This window comes from Miniopterus schreibersii, assembly GCF_964146895.1.
Source record: "Miniopterus schreibersii genome assembly, chromosome: 10".
NCBI lineage: Eukaryota > Metazoa > Chordata > Mammalia > Chiroptera > Miniopteridae > Miniopterus > Miniopterus schreibersii.
This window is the reverse complement of record NC_138110.1, coordinates 21,304,164-21,321,969: the sequence shown is the minus strand read 5'-3', so window position 1 is coordinate 21,321,969 and position 17,806 is coordinate 21,304,164. Positions and strand designations below refer to the sequence as shown.

General features: G+C 50.4%; 1 protein-coding gene across 8 annotated transcripts in view; it reads left to right on the top strand.

Moving 5' to 3' along the window:
* Positions 1–17,806, top strand: part of CTIF (cap binding complex dependent translation initiation factor) — a 248,619-nt gene that overhangs the window by 124,605 nt on the left and 106,208 nt on the right. For all 8 annotated transcript variants that reach the window (XM_081148375.1, XM_081148374.1, XM_081148376.1 and 5 more), the window contains one exon: positions 936–1,012. In XM_081148375.1, the coding sequence (XP_081004501.1) occupies positions 936–1,012 (77 nt within the window). The remainder of the gene's footprint in view (positions 1–935; positions 1,013–17,806) is intronic.

The window sequence follows — 17,806 nt, the reverse complement described above, 5'->3', positions numbered from 1 at the left end:
CAGGTGTCCCAGGCCCAAGCCATTCCACCCCACCTCCCAGACCCCTAGGCCTAGATACCACACACACACCCCACCCCAGCCCCAGGCTGTTCATAGTGGATTGGCAGTGCTCTCTCCGTGTCCCACCAGAACACATTTTCCTGTGGGGAGGGAGGTGGTAAGAACAGAGCTGGCCATCAGCCCAGCTTCTGCAAATAATTCTGCCTGGAGCCAGGCATTTCTGGGATCAGCCCCACTTATAAAGCAGAGATCTCTCACCAACCATGAAGTAAATGTACAAATGTTGTCATGATGACAATAGTTTAAAATTTTAAAAGGCACTTAGCTATTTGCATGTTCCCCCTAACTGCTCCCCAAGAGTATAAGGAATGAAGGTCTTGGGTACAAGTACACAGGGGTCCTGGACTAGGATGTGGAGACCTGGGTTCTAGCACGTTCCCTCTGCGTGTGGCTCAGGGCTTACCAGGGCACTGTCTCTTCCTGATCCTCTCAACAGCTCACAGAAGAAGATACTAACATTCCTGTCGTGTCAGGGAGCTTGATGTTAGAGAAGTAACTTGTCAGTTGTACAGCCAGTGAATCCAGGATGTGGTCCCAACTCTGTTGCAAACTCTGCAAGACCTCAAACTACTCATTCACCTCTCTGGACCTGAGCAGTCTTGTTTGTAATTTGAGTGATTGGATACGACGAATTCTAAGGTCCCCTTTGTGTCCCTACTGCTTTTGATCCTGTAATTCCAGCATCATCGCTTGGTGGGAAATTCATTCACTCTAGTATTTTTCACTTTTCAGTCTTGCTTTGGTGGTCAGAGTCTAGTCTCTCCAAACGCTCCATTTCTTTTTGTCATAGATGTTGTTATCGTTAGTTTGGTCCCAGAAGTTCTTACGCTCTTTCAGAAGTTGCTAACGATGCCCCCTCCTCCCCCACACCCCAGGGCTACCACCCGATGCCCCACGAAGTGGAGATTGCGCACACGAAGAAGCTGTTCCGGAGGAGAAGAAATGACCGAAGGTAGGAGAGACTACGTCTGGAGCTTCGGGGTTTATTTTCCTCTGTCGGCCATCTACAGTTCTGTCGCTCCTGGTCTGTGTTTTGCTTTGCCCGGTCACCAGCTGATACCTGTGAGGTCGGCACGTGGGGTTGGTGACGGGTTGGGCAGCTGTGCTTCTCTTGGTTGGCCCCCGGAATGAATGCCTTCAGGAGTCCAGGGCAGGTTTTGCAGTTCAGGAGGAGAAATGCTCTTTCCACTGTCCAAGGGGCAAGGACCTAGCCAGCACGTGTTTTGAGACTTGGCCTCCAGGAGGCTCCTGAGATCACAATTCCAAGGGTATTTATCTTCCCTCCGCCCCAGTCACTGGGAGTCGTCCCTGGCCCATGCTCAGCTCTGCTGTGACAGGCCACACACAGCTCAGCACCTGCACGTGCTACTGCTCCCAGATGCCTGCAGAGCATGAAACTAAAGCAAAAACCAGGATCTCCTTTGAGTTCAGAGCCCTGGGTGATAAAGGGGCCAGAAAAAGTGCCATGAGGCAGCCCTGGGTAAAAACAAGCAACTGAGGCTGGGCATCCTGGGAGGGCATGCCTTTGTTTCCTTAAAGGCTTTCTGACACAGAAAGGTCTTCAAGGTTTATTTCAAATGGAAAACCACAGGTGCAGACCAATGTTTGCGGTATGTGGCCATTTGTGCAAAAGGAGGTGTTAGGGTATATTTTTTGCTAGAACATGCGTAAATGATTTCTGAATGGAAATATAGAAAAAGGAGGGAGGAAGGAAGGAGGCCTGCCTGAGGAAGTAAAATGAGGTGTTCCTCTAGAGGGAATTTCTTCTGAAAGGTGAGGCTTGTGGTTTTACCTTTCATGAACAGAGAACGTTCTCAGAGCCAAGAAAACAGCCCAGCCCACATCCTTGCTCAGAAAACTAGAAGTGCCTGTTCTCGTGCAGCTCCTTGAGATCAGAGCTGGGACTGACCAAAGTCCCCAATCCTCCCCTCCATACTCACTGTGAACAAGAGTGTTGGGTGGTCGCCCCAGCTTGGGGTGGGTGGAGGACCAGGCACCCGAATGCTTTGTCATCAGCTGGTGGATTTAGCAGGCCTGAAACAGAGAACAGTAAATGCACAGGGAGCTGGGAGAAGGGCAGTCCTGGCTTAGAAATCAGAACCACTGGGCACTTTCATGCAGTGACAGGAAAAGGGGAAACAGCCCGGAAAATTGGAGCAAGCCCCGTCCCTGGTTATCATGCTGTGTGTGTTCCCTTTTTCTGTGCAGCTTCAGAGAGGCTAATTCTTGGTTTCTGGCAGATGGAAGATGTAGGGAGCACCCTCCTAAAAGGGGAATGGGTTCACAGGGGGACTGGGGTGGTGTTGGGAGGTGCAGAGGCTTGGTGTCCCTCCCCCTTGCCCCATGGTCCCCAGAGTGCCTGTCTGGAGGTGTGGGGCAGCCCCAAGCTTCCGAATGAGAGGTCACCCTCTGGCCTGCTTCCCCTGGCTGAGCATCCAGGTCCCCACCTCTACTTGTGGGCCAGGTCGCCTAGCTCAGCAGGAGTCCCCTGGACAGTGGCAGGCCTCCGGAAAGCAGCAGCATGACCCAGGAATGTAGGAAGAGGAGCGTGACATGCAGGCGCTGGGAAACTGCCCTTCCGCTGGGCCGCTCTTGTGTTAACAAACGCCCGGGTTAGGTCAGCACACCTCGCAGAGGATGTGGACCCGGGACAGAGTCCAAAGCCAGGCAATAAAGATGATTAAAGGGATGGAAAGTATGTCCTGCGAGGAGAGGCTAATGGACGGACGGGGCCAGGGACAAGAAGGCTGCAGAGGAGGGACATTCGCGCGTAAACTCGAGAGATTTATATAGAGGAGCAGCTGCCTCTAGAGTTACAGGGCCCCAACCAGAGGCTATCAGCCAACATGGAAGGAGAGCGTGCTCAGCTGGACCAAAGACAGGCTCAAGGAACAAACATCTTGACCATCAGAGGTCAGGCCTGCAATTCAGGGCAATAAACGCACATCGAGCAAGTTGTGTGTACAGTGCATCACTCAGCCCCCATGGAGTCCCAGGCATGGCCCTTTCAGGAGAAAAGCAAGCAGCCAGATAGTTTAAGGACCTCATTATCTGGAAGCAGGAAACCAACGCCAGAGCCCCCTGAGCCCCTCTTGGTGGACATGTGATTCTGACATTTGAGGGATGGCTGCAGAACATTGTCAGGTGGACCCTAACCTTCCAGCTGATGATGGATAGTAGTGGCCTTGCTGAGCCCCAGACCTTTATATTTGGCCTTGATAGCTAAAACTTTTTATGTAATAGGTTAACTTTCCTGGTATTGGGAGCTTAAACCACACCAAGAGGCTCGCATTCCCTAGGTGGCAGAGGGAGAGGTGACCAGAATCAGGTTTGTTGGCCAAAGGGCACAGCCAACATCTGTGCCATGCCTCTGATCTCTCCCTCTGTTGTGAGGGAGTGCAGGTACTGTTTCTCCATGTAACAGATGGAATAACTGAGGCCAGAGATGTTAGCTAAGAAGTGGCAGAGCTGAACTTGCCTATACTGACTCTAAATTTCTTTCCCTTTCAACTCTACAACCCCAAGTGGACATTTGACCCAGAAAAGACCAAGAGCAGGCAGCTAGTAGGTACACAGTTGAGGTGTGGCTGCAATGTTACATTAAGAGGAGTGACCAGCTCTATGGCATCGCTGTGGCTCTCTTTGGAATGCCTGCTGGGGACTGTGGCCTTCAGTCTTCCTGCAAAGTAACTGGACCTGTGTCCAATAGCTGCAGACTCCCCGCAGCACAGGCAGGTCGCTGAAGCTGAGCTTCTGTGATACCCCACAGCCTGGAGCAGGAATTTGCAAACTGGGCTCTTGAGCCCTAGTCTTCTCACAAGTCAGCATTATCTCCCAATTCAGGGTGGACTCTCAGGAAGTTTGGGGTGCCCTTGCTGCTTTCTTTGCCAGTTATTGAAGTCTGAGGCACATGCTGTGGAATTGGACACTGGATGTGAACCCCACTTCCTATACTTGCTAACTCTGATCTGGGCAAATTACTTCATATCTTGAAAACTCTATTTCCTCTTCTGTAAAATGAGTCTAGTAATTGGGAAGCTTAAACAAACTAATCCTTGTAAGGTACCTGGAAGTGGTCTTAGCACCAGCTCACTCCACAAATCAGAGTGGGTTCGAGGCCCTGAGGAAACAATGAAAGGTGTGAGTGGAGTGAAGATGTCTGTGGCAAAAGGCGGGGGAGGCTGTCATCTCATGGTCTCCAGGGTGCAGGGTTTGCCTGTGAACCCAGGGAGCTTTGCCTTGCACCCCTTCCAGGGCACCCAGGATCAATATTCCTTCTCCTGGCAACTTTGAAAGCTCTGCCCCTCTGTCGGGGCCAGCCGGGGAGCACCCCTCCAGAGCAGCCCTCTGCAAACCGTTCCCACATTCCAAGGGCTGCTTCAGGGGGCTCTATGATTAAAATTGAGATGTAGATATCTTTTCCTCATGTGCCAGAAAAAGGTTAAGCTTGGAAACAGTGCAAAGGTTTTCTCCTTAGAAATGATCTTAAAACTTGGACAACCGGTAACTACTTGTTTATTCTGGGAAACTAGTCAAAGATGTTTACTGATTCCAGACATAGTTATACATCTCATGATGTGAATGTACTAAATGAGTATTTCATGCACTCCCCAAAGAGCAACGTGCCTCCGGTGCTCTGTCCCCATCCTAGCTAGAGACCTGCTGACCGGAAGGGAGCCACTAGGGTTTGTCTCTCGCCTCAAGCTCCTTCCCTCAGGATACAAGGCAGAGGAGCAGACTCAGAATAGACCGAGTCCCGACAATGCTGCTGACCCCCTGCCTGTGCTGACCTTGAGTGAGGCCTTGCCCGGGGTGTGGGGATCTGCTCTATTCCTGCCCTGCCCCCCTGCTCCATTTGAAGAGATGAACAAATGGAGGCAATGAACGAATGTCCGTCAGAGTCTGTGTTCCCTGGGAAGCTGACTCTGGGATGAAGATTAACGGGCAGGATGCTTGCCCAGGAGCGCCCTTGGGATCAATAGAGCCGACGGAAGGGAAGGGAGCAGGATTGGGCAGAGGGAGGAGTTGAGCTGCAGTGCTGTCTGGGTGGGAAGTTCTGACCCTACAGGCAATTCGGAAGTAGGGGTGACTTTTTAGAGTGAAGGGGCAGGTCTTTATATGCCCATGTCCGCTGGTCTTCGGATGGGGACTGCCCAGGGAGGGGTGGGGCGTGACCTTGGGCTGGGAGCTCTCTTAGCCCAGGGCAGTTTCCCTAAGGGCAGGGTGCCCAGAGAACTCCAGACAAGTTCCACCCAATCCCTGGGTCCCCAGGTGGTGCTGTAGGGCCAGCCACATGCTGGACACTTTGGGGCGAGCAGATCCCCCAGCAGCTATGATTGACCATGACTTTTGGCTCAGTGTTCTCTTTATTATAGAATCAAATAATATCTCATCCCTCCTTCCCTTCCTCTGCCAACATGTGCCCAAACCCTCCTTTGGTGTCAGACTTTTTCTCCAGGGACAAAATTAGTATCAGCCATCAGATTTGATTTTGGAAGCTCATCTAGGTCACTGATAAAAACAAACAGGATATCTGCACTCTAAACACAAAAATATAATTTCAGAATTGTTATTAACCCCTGTGAAGCCCACTTCTTGGCACACCTGACAACTCTGCCCCATGCTTATTCCATTCTGGGAGCCACCTTACCCCTCCTCCTCTTTACATCTGGGCTTGTGCACAGGGAGGACCCTGGGGGATGCCCAGTGCCTCCTCAAACCCCATCTCTAAGTCACAGTTGCTTTCTGGAGCTTGCTGTTCCCTTTCGCACCTCAGATCACTTCTCTAGTCAGGAGTCCTTCATCCTATGAAGATAACTAAGTCCCACGTCTTGCCCACCAGGAACTGAGCAGGAATTAACCTAGTTCAGAGCCTGGATCTCCAGCAGCTCTTGCACATGAGTTGTTCAGGTGGCCCTTTTGTAAGTACAGTCAATCCTCATTATTTGTGGACTCCATGTTTGCAGATTTGCCTATTCTCTACAATTTATTTGTAACCCTCAGTCTACTCACAGTGTTTTCGTGGCCATTCATGGATGTGCACAGAATGGGGAAATATTCGAGTTGCCTGACACCCACATTCCCAGCTGAGGTTGAGCAAGGAGATGCTCTGCCTTCTGGTTTCAGTTCTCATACTGTACACAGCGTCCTTTTGATGATCTATGTAGTGCCGTGTTTTTTGCATTCATGTGCTTTTTTGTTGGTGAATTTGCTGGTTAAAATGACACCCAAGCGTAGAGCTGCAGCGCTGTCTCGTGCCTCTAAGTGCCAGAAGGCTGTGATGTGCCTTACGGAGAAAATGTGTGTGTTCCATAAAGCTTCATTCAGGCATGCTTTACAGTACTGTTGGCCCGAAGTTCAATGCTGGTAGAATGAATCAACAATGTATATTAAGTAAGGTGTCTTTAAACAAAAATACACATAAAACAGGCTATGTATTGATCAGTTGGAGAAAATGCCATGAGCAGAGGCTCACAGGAACCACACACTGTATTTCCCCTGGGAACCATGGTTCAGTAGTCGCTAATTCAGTGTTTTAAGGATTTTGTGAACAGCCAGAATTGACTGAAACAGGGAGAGAGATGCGGAAGGGAAAGGAACACGTTGTGAGTGATGGGATTTCAGGCCTGAGTAGTTTATCTTGTGTGGTGGTAGCAGAAATGGCAGGGAAGGGAAGAGGAAGCAGGAGACCCTTCCTCTGCCCTTTGTCACCGGGCTTGGGTTTCACAGAGGGGACTGCTGCTTCATTTACCTTATCCCGGGACGGCACCATCCCTGAAGCCCTGCAGACTGCTCAGCCCCACAGTGACCATCATTGTCATCCTGTCATCAGGATCCCAGGGGACAGGGAGATAGATCCACGCTTCCATTGCCCGAGGTTTGCCTTTATATCCCAGCAAGGAAATTGCCCTCATTATGTCCCTGCTAAAGATAGATAAGAAAATGGGACAGGCAAACCCCCACCTGGCAGGCAGCCCTGTCAGATTCTAAGCAAAATGAGTCAGATAGGAATTATTTTTAGGCTCCTCTCCTCCTCCCCCACGCCCACCCCAAGCGGGCTCTCTTGGAAAGAAGAGCAGCTCATTTCTTGAAGCCAGATGTCCAGGTCCTTGTTTGATTGACGTGCAGGCCCTGCTATGTCTAGAGAAGACCCCAGCGTTTGTGCAAATCATGATGGGCAGATCGTCCTTTGGACAGTGCCTACCTTGCCCACTGCTCCTGGGCAGAACAGATGGCAAGAGGGCCCCCCAAGGTTAGCCTATGACTCACCTGTGACCCCTTTCCTGCCCTTCTTTCCCAGCACATGCTTCATGCTCAGGACCTGCTCTCAGTGTCACATGTTGTGGGAAAGTAAACAAGGTCCTGGGGTCCCTCTCCCAGGGAAGGACCCTCATGTCCCTTGCCCAAGACCTGCATCTGTGTTGGGGTCATTTTGTTCATTTTGGCGGGGTACCTGGGTGCCAGGCCTGCCCACCCTGAAGTGGATATCCCCTAGTCTGTGCCCACTGCTGGGAAGTGGAGCCTGGCTCCTCTTTTTTTTGCTCTCTTCCCCTTTTTCCAGCTATTAGAATTCATTCAGACCCACAAACCCTAGATGGCAAAGGAGGATGTCCTGGGGGCAGGGGAGCAGGCTGAGGAAGAGGCAAGGGGTGCGTGTCTATTAGCCAGGAGAGCAGGAGGGGGGTGCCGGCTAGGAAAGTGACCATAGAGACATAAACACCATCTCCACTGGATCTGTGCCTGGGACAGAAGTAGAGTGGACACCGGGAACCAGGCACCCGAGTTGGTTTATTTACTGCTCCTCAAGGACTTAGTCTCTTTTTCTGAAATGTTGGGCATGCAGAGGTCAGCCCACAAATGTTAACCCCCAGCCCTGCCTCCCTTGCTGGAGCAGATGGAAAGATGCGACTCTGAGGGCCCCAAGTCACCCAGCCTCTGCCCCTGGGGCAGTGTGTATGGCGGGCAGCCCGAGCCTGGGCCAGGCTCGTTAGACTTCAGGACTTGCTCATCCCTCGCCTGACCCATTCTTCTTCTTGTCCCCAAGGACATGGATAGGTAGCCTGCAGGGATGCTGGGAGGTGACGTGTGATGGCAGGTGCACAAGAAGTTCCAGCCTCACACCAGCTCTAAGTATGGAAACAGGACTCCCCTCTTCTTCCTGGTGCTTCCTCATGGGACCCGATGCCCCGGGCAGTGTGCGCGGAGAACACTGTACCCACAGTTGGAAATCTAGGTCTTCATCCCTGTGGTGTGGCCCAGGGTAATTCCCTTACTTCTGTTGCTCATGGTTTTTCTCAGATATAAAATAGGGTTCCTGATTCCAGCTCTCACAAGTATTAGGGAGAGTGCAGAACTAAAGATGAAAACAGTGCTTCCCAGGAATATTCCGTTCCTTAGCGCTGGGGGCCGGGAAAGACCAAATGAGACATTCCAGAGGCCAGTTGGGGCTCACATTGCAAATAACCAGTGCCCTGTGTGTCTTTAGCCCAGGCCATGCGCCCTCTCCAGAAAGTTCCAGAAAGCAGGCCCATGTCTGCTGCTCCTGTATATGTCTTTCAGGACCAAATCTGGTCTAGTCTGCATGCTGGGCATCCAGCTGTGCCTGGCTGAGCCCCCATACTCCCACCGCCCGGGCTGCCTGAGATGGGACACTGCCTGGGACCACCTTACTCATGGTGGGGGTCTGTGCATCCCATTAGTTCTAGGTTCTCAGTCCCCTGGGCAAGCCCAGCCCACCCTCAGTCCCACCTGGAAGCCACTCAGTGATTCAACAAGCGCATCCAGGGTCAAGATACACTGAACCCTTCACCAATATCAGCTCATATAATCTTTCCGACAACTCTGGCAAGAAGATGCTGTTTTTATTCCCATTTCACAGATGAGGAAACTAACTTACACACAGAAGTGAAATAGCTGAGCCTGAGTCTGGCTTCAGAGCCTGTGCCATCACCCAGTTTCCTGCTGGAAAACTTCCTTCAGTCCCCTCCTTGGCATGCTTGGCCTCCCTCTTCTGGGTCCCTCACTGCCCTCTACATACACATCCTGATTAAGTCATGTGCTGGGGTGATGAAAGCAGGATGGGGGCTGCTGTTTTCAAAAGGATTGAGGAGAACTCTAGCACATAATTCAGGGAACAAATGAATGGTGAGATTTTAGACAAGACCCACCAGACAGGATTTCCCTCTCTGCCTTCTGCACCTATGCACCGGATCAGTCATGCCTGGAGATCTCTGGTCCAGGTGATTCATGCATGGACATACTTAGGAAGTCTCTGCAACAGCCCAGAGATTTCCGAGGTTTGTGGGGAGCCCACCCAGTGAGAGAAAGGATAGTGTGAGTTCTAGAACAGTGAGCAGCTCTCAGGAGGGCACTCTGGCCAGGAGAGCTTCCTCTAGCTGCCAGCTCCCCCCAGCCCCAGGAGGGTAGGCCCAGAGCACGAGGGTGCCCTCCACTCCCCAGGGCTCCCCAGCAGGGAAGCAAGCACAGGTTTTAAAAATACCAAGGAGCCTTCCTGCCTGAGTCAGCACTTACCCTGAGCTCTGAAAGTTATTTCTGAGTCTTCCCAGTAATTTAAGTTTAGCCGTTTCTTCCAATGCATGTGTTTTGGGGAAGCCAAGGTGGCCTCTATTATGGTTTGGAGTATTTTGGGAGCCCCTGGTTTCCAGAAATGATGCAGGGGCTCAATTAGGCAAGACATCAGCAACAGAATTAAAATTACTTAAGGAGATAGGCCCTTAGGTCTCCGGAGGTGATGCCTGTGCTTAACACCCATAGGAGAAATTAAGACCGAGGTGTCCCCTGTGTGCCCAGTGGTCATCTCTCAAGTGACAGCTTATGTCATCGTCTTCAGCTGTCTGTGCACCTGAGGGCATCTTAGTGCCCTTCAAAATGCAGAATGGATTCTTTCCTGCCGATTCTTTCCAAGTAGGCCTGGACAGACAGACAGACAGCCCGAGCACCAACAGTGGACAGGCCTACATAGGTGGACACAATTCATAGCCGCCATTGCAGAGATGGTGTGGCTCAGTGGTTGAGTGTTGCAGGCTCGATCCCCAGTAGGGGGCATGCAGGAGGCAGCAATCGATGTCTCTCTCATCATTAATGTTTCTATCTCTCTCTCCCTCTCCCTTTCCTCTCTCTCTAAAATCAATAAAAACTTATTTTTTAAAAAACATATAGTCACCTGCACATTAATATTGCAGAGGTTTTTGGAGGAATTATTAGAAAGCATGTAACCTTTCAAATAGACCTTCAGAGCCCCCTGCCGACTCCAACCATACCTTACCTCCCCAGACAGGCCTGCCAGGCCTGCCCTCTCCCGCCCCGTTCTGTCCTTGCTCACTGCACTTCCAGGCGCCCGTCCCTCCGTTCCTTGAACAGGCCAAGCCCACTCCTGTTTGCATGGGGCTGGCCCCTCTGCCTAGGACCTTCCTCACCTGACTCTTACCCTTGGAGCTCCCTCTCCTTTACAGGTTCTGCCTGCCCCACCCTGCACTATCCAAGCTCTTTTTAGTCTTCCCTTGATCTCCCCTGCCCTTCCGCACAATTGCTGGGGTGTGTCAGCCTGGCACGAACTGAGAGAGCCTTCCCCGCCACGCTCGAGTTCCCCGGCTCACCTGGAACAGGTGCAGCGGCTGTGGGATTCCGGGATGGGCAGGACACCCAAGTGTGCGCAGGACACTGGTGTGGGAGGGCGAGCCCCCATATCCTGAGTCACCTCTCCAGGTGAACAGATGAGCCCACAACAGAAGCAGCCGCCCGCACCAGCATTGTCCACGGTACAGCCCTCCCTCGGGGATATGGCTGCCCTCGCCTTGTCTTCGAGGGGAGGAGTCCATGGGCAAAGAATCCAATTTCAGGCTTTCTGTTTGTCAGGACTGACACTGAACTCAGGAAAGACATGTGTGGACTCAAAGCAAAACGTGAGAAATGTTTTTAAGGAAAAATAAATTGCTATATGGGGCTGTGCGCATGTTTGGCCTGGTGGCCGAGTGGCCACAGCAAACACATGTTCCAAACTGGCTGGGGGCGCCAGGGAACAGAGGGCGTGGCCTGCCACCCTGAGGAGGAAACCCAGTGCCTTTGAACTGAGCTGCAGCCCTGGCTTGGAGGGGCTGGGTGGGGACAGGGTGGGACAGGCAGACGGCAGGATTCTGACTTTGCCCTCATGTTCCAGAAGGTAGGAGATGCTTGGTCAGGAGTAGGGTAGGGAAGGTGATCATCAGGACCTGTCTAGGCAGGGTCCATAAAGCCCAGCTCTCTCCCATGGCCCCATACAGTTCTGTCCCACTGCCCTCAACGACAGCATGGGAGTCCTGGGCACCCTTTTCTGGCTGAAGCTCTGGTATGTTTTTACTGTGATGTTTGCTCTGCCCACACTGGGGAAAACCACCTCTGCCTCCTCATCTACCTCACCTCTCGCTGCTCTCAAGCAGCCCCTCTTGTGCCCAGATTTACCACTCTGACATCCCACCTTATGAACTGGGGTGTCTGTAATCACTCTGGATAGCCCAGGGCAGGGCAGTCTGCAGTTTCACTGGAGCCTTCAGTGATTACCTAGAGTTAAGAGAATGATCTAGTGCTGAGAGTGTCCAGCACATTGAAAAGCCAGTGCATGTGGGGGGTATAGAGGGAGGGTGGATGGATTGCATTTTTTGAAGGCAGGACTTTTAGATCCTAAAAGCTTAAAACCATCCCACTGTAGGCAAACATCCTTTTTGCTCCAGCCTTCATTTTCTGGAAGTCACATAACATGAGCCACTGCAGGGCCCTGGTTTCAGCCAAATGTGTAGGCGGCCCCTTGAGTGTACTCATGTAGATTTGGTTTGGGTCTCCTTGCTAGATGTGGAACCTCAAAGGCATGACTTCACTCTCTGGGGCATGTTTCTCATCTGTAAAAGAGGACATCTACCTCCTAAGACTGTTTTGCAGTTCAAATGAGATGATGCTCTAAAAGCAGGTAAAATGCCAAGAGACACACAAACATGAGAACTTATCACCAGTATTTGTGTTTGTAGTATACATGCCTGTGTTTATAGTTGGGTGTGAATGCTTTAGAGACTGCCAGTATCATTTCCAATGTTAGTTTGCTGGAAATGGAGCTTGGCCTGGATGTTTGTATTGGTTATTTATTGCTGTATCACAAATTACTTCAAAACTTAGAGCTTAAAACAACGAACATTTGTTATCTCACACAGTTTCTGAAGGTCAGGGATCCAGGAGCAGTTTAACTGGGTGGTTCTGGCTCAGGATCTCTCTTGAGATTGTGTTCAAGCTGTTGGCCAGGACTCCAGTCATCTGAAGGCTCAACTGGGGTTGGAGGTCTGCTTGCAAGCTCATTCACAAGGTCATTGGCAGGTGTAAGTTCCTCACTAGTTTTTGGTCACCAGGTGGACCTCTTTTAAGGCTACTTATAACATAGCAGCTGACTTCTTCCAGAGTATGATATAAGAGAGACAGAAGGCAAGCGGACAGTCAGACACCAAAATAGAAGATGCAGTATTTTTATGACCTAATCTTGGAAATGACATTCTCTACTTCTGCCATATTCTACTGGTCACGCAGACTACCCGTTACAGTGTGGGAGGGGACTACACAAGGATGTGAATCCCAGAAGGCTAGGATCATTGGGGTCATCTTAGAGGCTAGCTATCATAACCCACCCTCTTGCCCCCAATGATGCACATTCCTCCTACATGCAAAATACACTCACCCCTCCCAATGTCCCATTTGATTACAGTATCAGCTCAAAGTCTAGAATATTACCACCTATATCATGTTTAGGTATGCATAAGGCTCTTTGGGTGCAATTCCTTATGCACAGCTCCTCAAGTATAGCTCCTTCTTGATCTCTGGGCCTGCGCCCCACACAAATATCAACATACAGTTGTGGGACAAGCATAGAGTAACTGTCACAGATGTCCCTGTTCAAGAAGGAGGGAAACAAGAAGCAGTACACAAGTCATTGGTCCATAGCAGTTCTGAAATCCAGCCAAGCAAATGTTGAAAGTTCAGTCCTACTCCTTTTCAGGAGTTATTCTACATGGCTCTTGGCTCTGCTCTCTACCCTCAGGGTCTCTCATGCTATTACAGTCATGTCATTGGCCCAGTGAATACTCTGGGCTCTTGGTTCTGCCTCTACGTCATTCTTCCTTTCCTAGGAAAGGTAGTGTATGTGTGCAGCTGAGTCATTTTCTCAGCTAGTTCCCTGCCACACAATTTTGGATGTCAAACAGCATATTTTTGCTTTATACAGTCTCTGTCCCTTCCAGCCCAAGTTGCCAATATTTCTACTGATATAATTCTTTGGAAAAGTTCATGGATCTTTTGTGAATCCTATTGGGATCTACTTTACTAAATAAAGGCCCACCCACAAATCTCTTTAAGATCATCCCTTCTCCACTTTAGGTTTTGAGGAAGAACAATGCCCTTAATCTTCTTTGAAGCTTTGTTGTTTGATTGAAAAGATCTGAGTCACATATTTAAAATCTTAAAGCTTTTTGTCCAAACTGAACAGTCCTCTGAGGCACCACCTTCAATCTTTCAAAGGATTTAAATCTTAACAAAGGATTTCATAGTCACACCCTCAGCCTCATCTTTGGACTATGCTTTCCTGAGAGTGCTTGGATTTGATCTTTGCTCAGAAGTCATTTCCTAATGTTAGCATTGTTTGTCATCTGGAAGGTCTGGGAATCTTCAAAACTAGTAAGTCCTGGCTCCTTTTTTGTAACAGCCTTTTTTTAAGCTTCTGTTTCCCCTCTCTCATTTTACTATACCCAGCAAGAAGAAACCAAGCAGTACCTCCTTCAGCACTCTGGCCAGAAATCTCTTAGCTAGATCGTTCAAATCATTAGGTACATTTTCTACTTTTCACATAACTGCAGGAGATAGTGTTGCTAAACGTTCTGATGGGACATAACAAGACTCCTCTTTCCTCCAGTTCCCAATAATGTATTTCTCACTTCCCTTAAAGCCCTCACCAGCAACCTCCTCAAAGTCTATATTTCTGCCAACAGTTTCTTCATGGCACTTTAGGTTTTCGCTTACCTCAGAATCCTTCCAGTTCCCGCCCACTGCCCAGTCCCAAAGCCACTCCCACATTTTAGACTTTTGTTATGGCAGCACCCTAGTTCCAAGTACCAAAATCTGTATTAGTTAACTCTTGCTGTGTAATAAATTGCTCCCAAATTTTTTAGTAGTTGAGAATCTCAAAAAGTTATTATCTCACCCAGTATCGGAGGGTCAGGAACCCAGGGACAGTTGAAGTAGGTGGTTCTGGTTCAGGGTCTGCCATGAGATCGCAGTCAAGCTGTTGACGGGAATTGCGGCTATCTAAAGACTTGGTTCAGATAGGACTGGAGGACTCACTTCCAGGCTCACCGATGTGGTTGTTGGCATGCCGTAGTTCTTCACTGGCTGTTGGCTAGAGGCTTCATTTCCTTGCAATGTGGGCCTCTCTGTAGGATGCTTGTAATAGAAGGAGATCTGAGAAAGAGAGAGATGGAAGCTGCCATATCTTTTGTAACTTAATCTCAAAAGTGACATACCATCCCTTCTGCCATATTCCTTCTATTGGTCACACAGACTAACCCAGGTACAGTGTGGGAAAGGACTACACAAGGATGTGACTGTCAGAGTATGGGGACCATTGGGGGTGTCTTTATCTGTTTCTAGTTCCTTTCCTGTGTCACTGCTCTTTCTTTTCCACTTTAAATGATCTAGTAAAATCCTCTAATAGCTTTGGCTGGGTTTAGGGGTTTTTTTGTTCACCCTATTTTCTGGTTCAACTCAAATCTTTCCAAGAGTGCTTTCCTTATATGTCCTCCCTCTATATGTCCATCCTACTTGTCCATGGTTCCTCTCTACATTGGAGTAAGATTTAGAATGTTCTGTCCCTGGGGAAGGTTTTAAGCCAGAGGATGCTATTTCCTGAACTTCAGAACATACCTGTCCTTCAGGGGGTCCATCAGGTAGTTCTAGGAAAAGGGAACTTTCCAAGACATACACTTATTTTCCCTTAAACTCTATAATCTCCATGATTATAAAATTTGGGCTTTAATTGGAAGCATATTGAAATACTTGAATCTGTCAGACATCGACAGGGATGGCTTCCTTGGGAAGGAGAGCAACAAATACAAATATTAATAACATAAACAAAGATGTCTTGCACAGCCTTTCATAGAATCCCACAGCCAGCCTGAGAGGCAGATAAGACACGTGCCAGTGTGCCCATTATAAGGGTGATACAGGTGAGGCCCAGAGAGGTTACATGATTTACTCAAGATCTTGCAGATCTGAGGCTGGTCCAGATATTGGAGTATCCAGATTCCTTTCCACAGGGAAAATATGCCCCTTTTTCACCCACACTGTCCCACCTCAGAGCACCTGGGAGTGGTGAGGGGAAAGAAACTTCTCTCAGAGTCTGTTTAAGGTTTTTTGTTTTTTAAGAGCAGCCTTGAGAAAGAAGTCGGCTTGCCTGTCTCCTTTGGGCCTTGCCTGTGGGGAACACTTCCAGCTCTGCTCTGCCCTCAGCCTACCTTAGAATGCTCACCCCAACTCCCCCTCACAGCCCCCTTTCCCTGGAAATCACCACTAATCCCCCTCTTCTTCCTGCCTCTCAGGGCTGGGTCTCAGTGAAGCTTTTCTCTGTAAAGGTATAGTCCCATCCTAAGACACCTCCGTGCACTTTGGCCTGTCTTAATTCTGATGGAGGTGGTGGCAATGTGGGGTCCCATATAGGGGGGATTTGGAGGTAGAGCTGGCCAGCTCCCCCTGAGGCAGGGTTTGCTCTCTGCAAGGCCATTAGGGATGTTGGGTTCTTCATACTCCACTGAGCCTGCCCTGGGAGCCCTGGCTCAAATCCCGGATGAGACCAGCCAGCAGGGGGAGGAGCCCAGCTGAAGGAGAGGCCTGATGCCTGGCCCCTCCCTCTGGGGCTGGGAGTCAGGGAAACCTTTAAAGCTGCCCCTTATTCTGGCAATGACTGCCCACCAGAAATAGGGCAGGGCTGCCCCCCTCAAGCATTGCTGTGGTCAAAGAGTTGGTGTTAGATTAACTACATTAAAGTTGTTTGAATCCCAGGATTCACTGAGATTCGTTTGCACCCTGTTTGTCACATGGGCATCATTCTGGGAGGGAAATTTTCTTTCAGAGGCCAAAAACTTTGCAGTGTTGGCCTCCCCTACCTCAGGATCCCCAGATGGTGGGAGCAACACCTGTTGCCAGTGTTGGTGGGGGAGGTGCATGTGTGTGGTGTTTGTTTTGTACATTTGTGTACATGTATGTGTGTGCACATATGTACATGTGTGTGGTATGTGTGTTTGTGCATGCGTATCTATACGTCTGTGTATGTATGCATGTGTGCGTGTGTGTGTGTGTGTGTGTGTGTGTGTGATAGTACAATTCCAGGCCATTGACCCTGGGACTTCAAAGAAAGGAAAGAGTTCTCAGGTTCAGAGTAACCAAGAAGCCTTCCTGGAAGAGGAGGAATGTGATCCATCTCTTTGGTGGGGCCAGGCAGGGGATAGGGGGAAAGTTCATTCCTGGAAAGTGACTGAGCAGAGGTAAGGGTCCCAAGGTGGGACCTGCCTGGTATGGTGTAGAGAGACAGTAGGCAGACTGGCCTGGCTGCAGAGGATGCTGCCCAGGGTCCAAGATGAGTGCATGTCAGAGAGGTGGGCCGTTTGCCGAGGGCCTAAAAAACCAGTGAAGAGCTTAGACCCACCCAGGGTCTAAGATACCTCATTGTATGCATACGCCCAGGCTAGGAGAGGACGTCACTGGAGGGGACAGCAAGTGCCAAGGCAGATGATTGGAAGGCACATGGCACATGGATGACGGTGCAGGGGAGAGAAGGAGATGAGATTGGAAGCTGGAGGAAGAGAGAAGCTGCGAGGTCAGGAGAGGGTACCTGGACAGACTCTGCATTTCCTAGTGTGTCCAAGGCAGCCTCGGACTTTTGGCTCAAGTCCCAGAGCTCAGTTCTCAGCCTTTTAGACTGGAGTCTACAGAGTGTTTGCTGGTGATGAAGTTTCCCTAGTCAAAGTAGGTTGTGATCAGAATTTGAGACATTCTCCTACCCAGGGGTGCTTAGGGCTGGTGAGTGAGTAGGTGCTCCCATTTCACCTGGGGTCCTCGCTGGGAGCCCCACCCTTGGATGAGGTGGAGACAGGAACACCCCCTGCCTGCCTGTGGAGGGAGAGTGGAGGCTTTGGGGGAGTCTGGGGGCTTGTGACCCTGTGAGTCCGGGGAAGCGAGAGAGTCAGAAAGGACACACCAGGGTGGTCTGGTGGTTAGGATGGCCTTGTTCCTGGGAACAGTTGCCACGAAGCCTTTTCCCCAGCTTCTCCATGGCAGCGACTTCCTCCCCGGAGTGTTATGAAAACCTGCAATTACCAAGCCGCCCCTGGGTGGGAGCGTTCAGACCTCATCTTCTTTCTTCCAAGATACACTGAGTCAAGACCCGGCCAGGGCAGAAAGTGGATTCCCCTCCCACGTTCCTTCCTGGATGGCCCCACGGGGCTGTGGTTCATGAGCGTGGTGATGATGTCTTTCACATCTGAGAAGGAAGGTGAAGGGGGTTGGATGGATGCCTGTGCCCCTCCAGGCTCTGCAGCCAGCTGTCCTGCTCTTGGCATGCTCTGGGCCACTCAGCAGATCCCACAGTGTCCCCGGGCTTCTGGCCCTGTCTGCCTCCAGCTGCACGCAGCGGAAGTCAGGGCTGCGGATGGAGCTCGGGAGAGGCCCT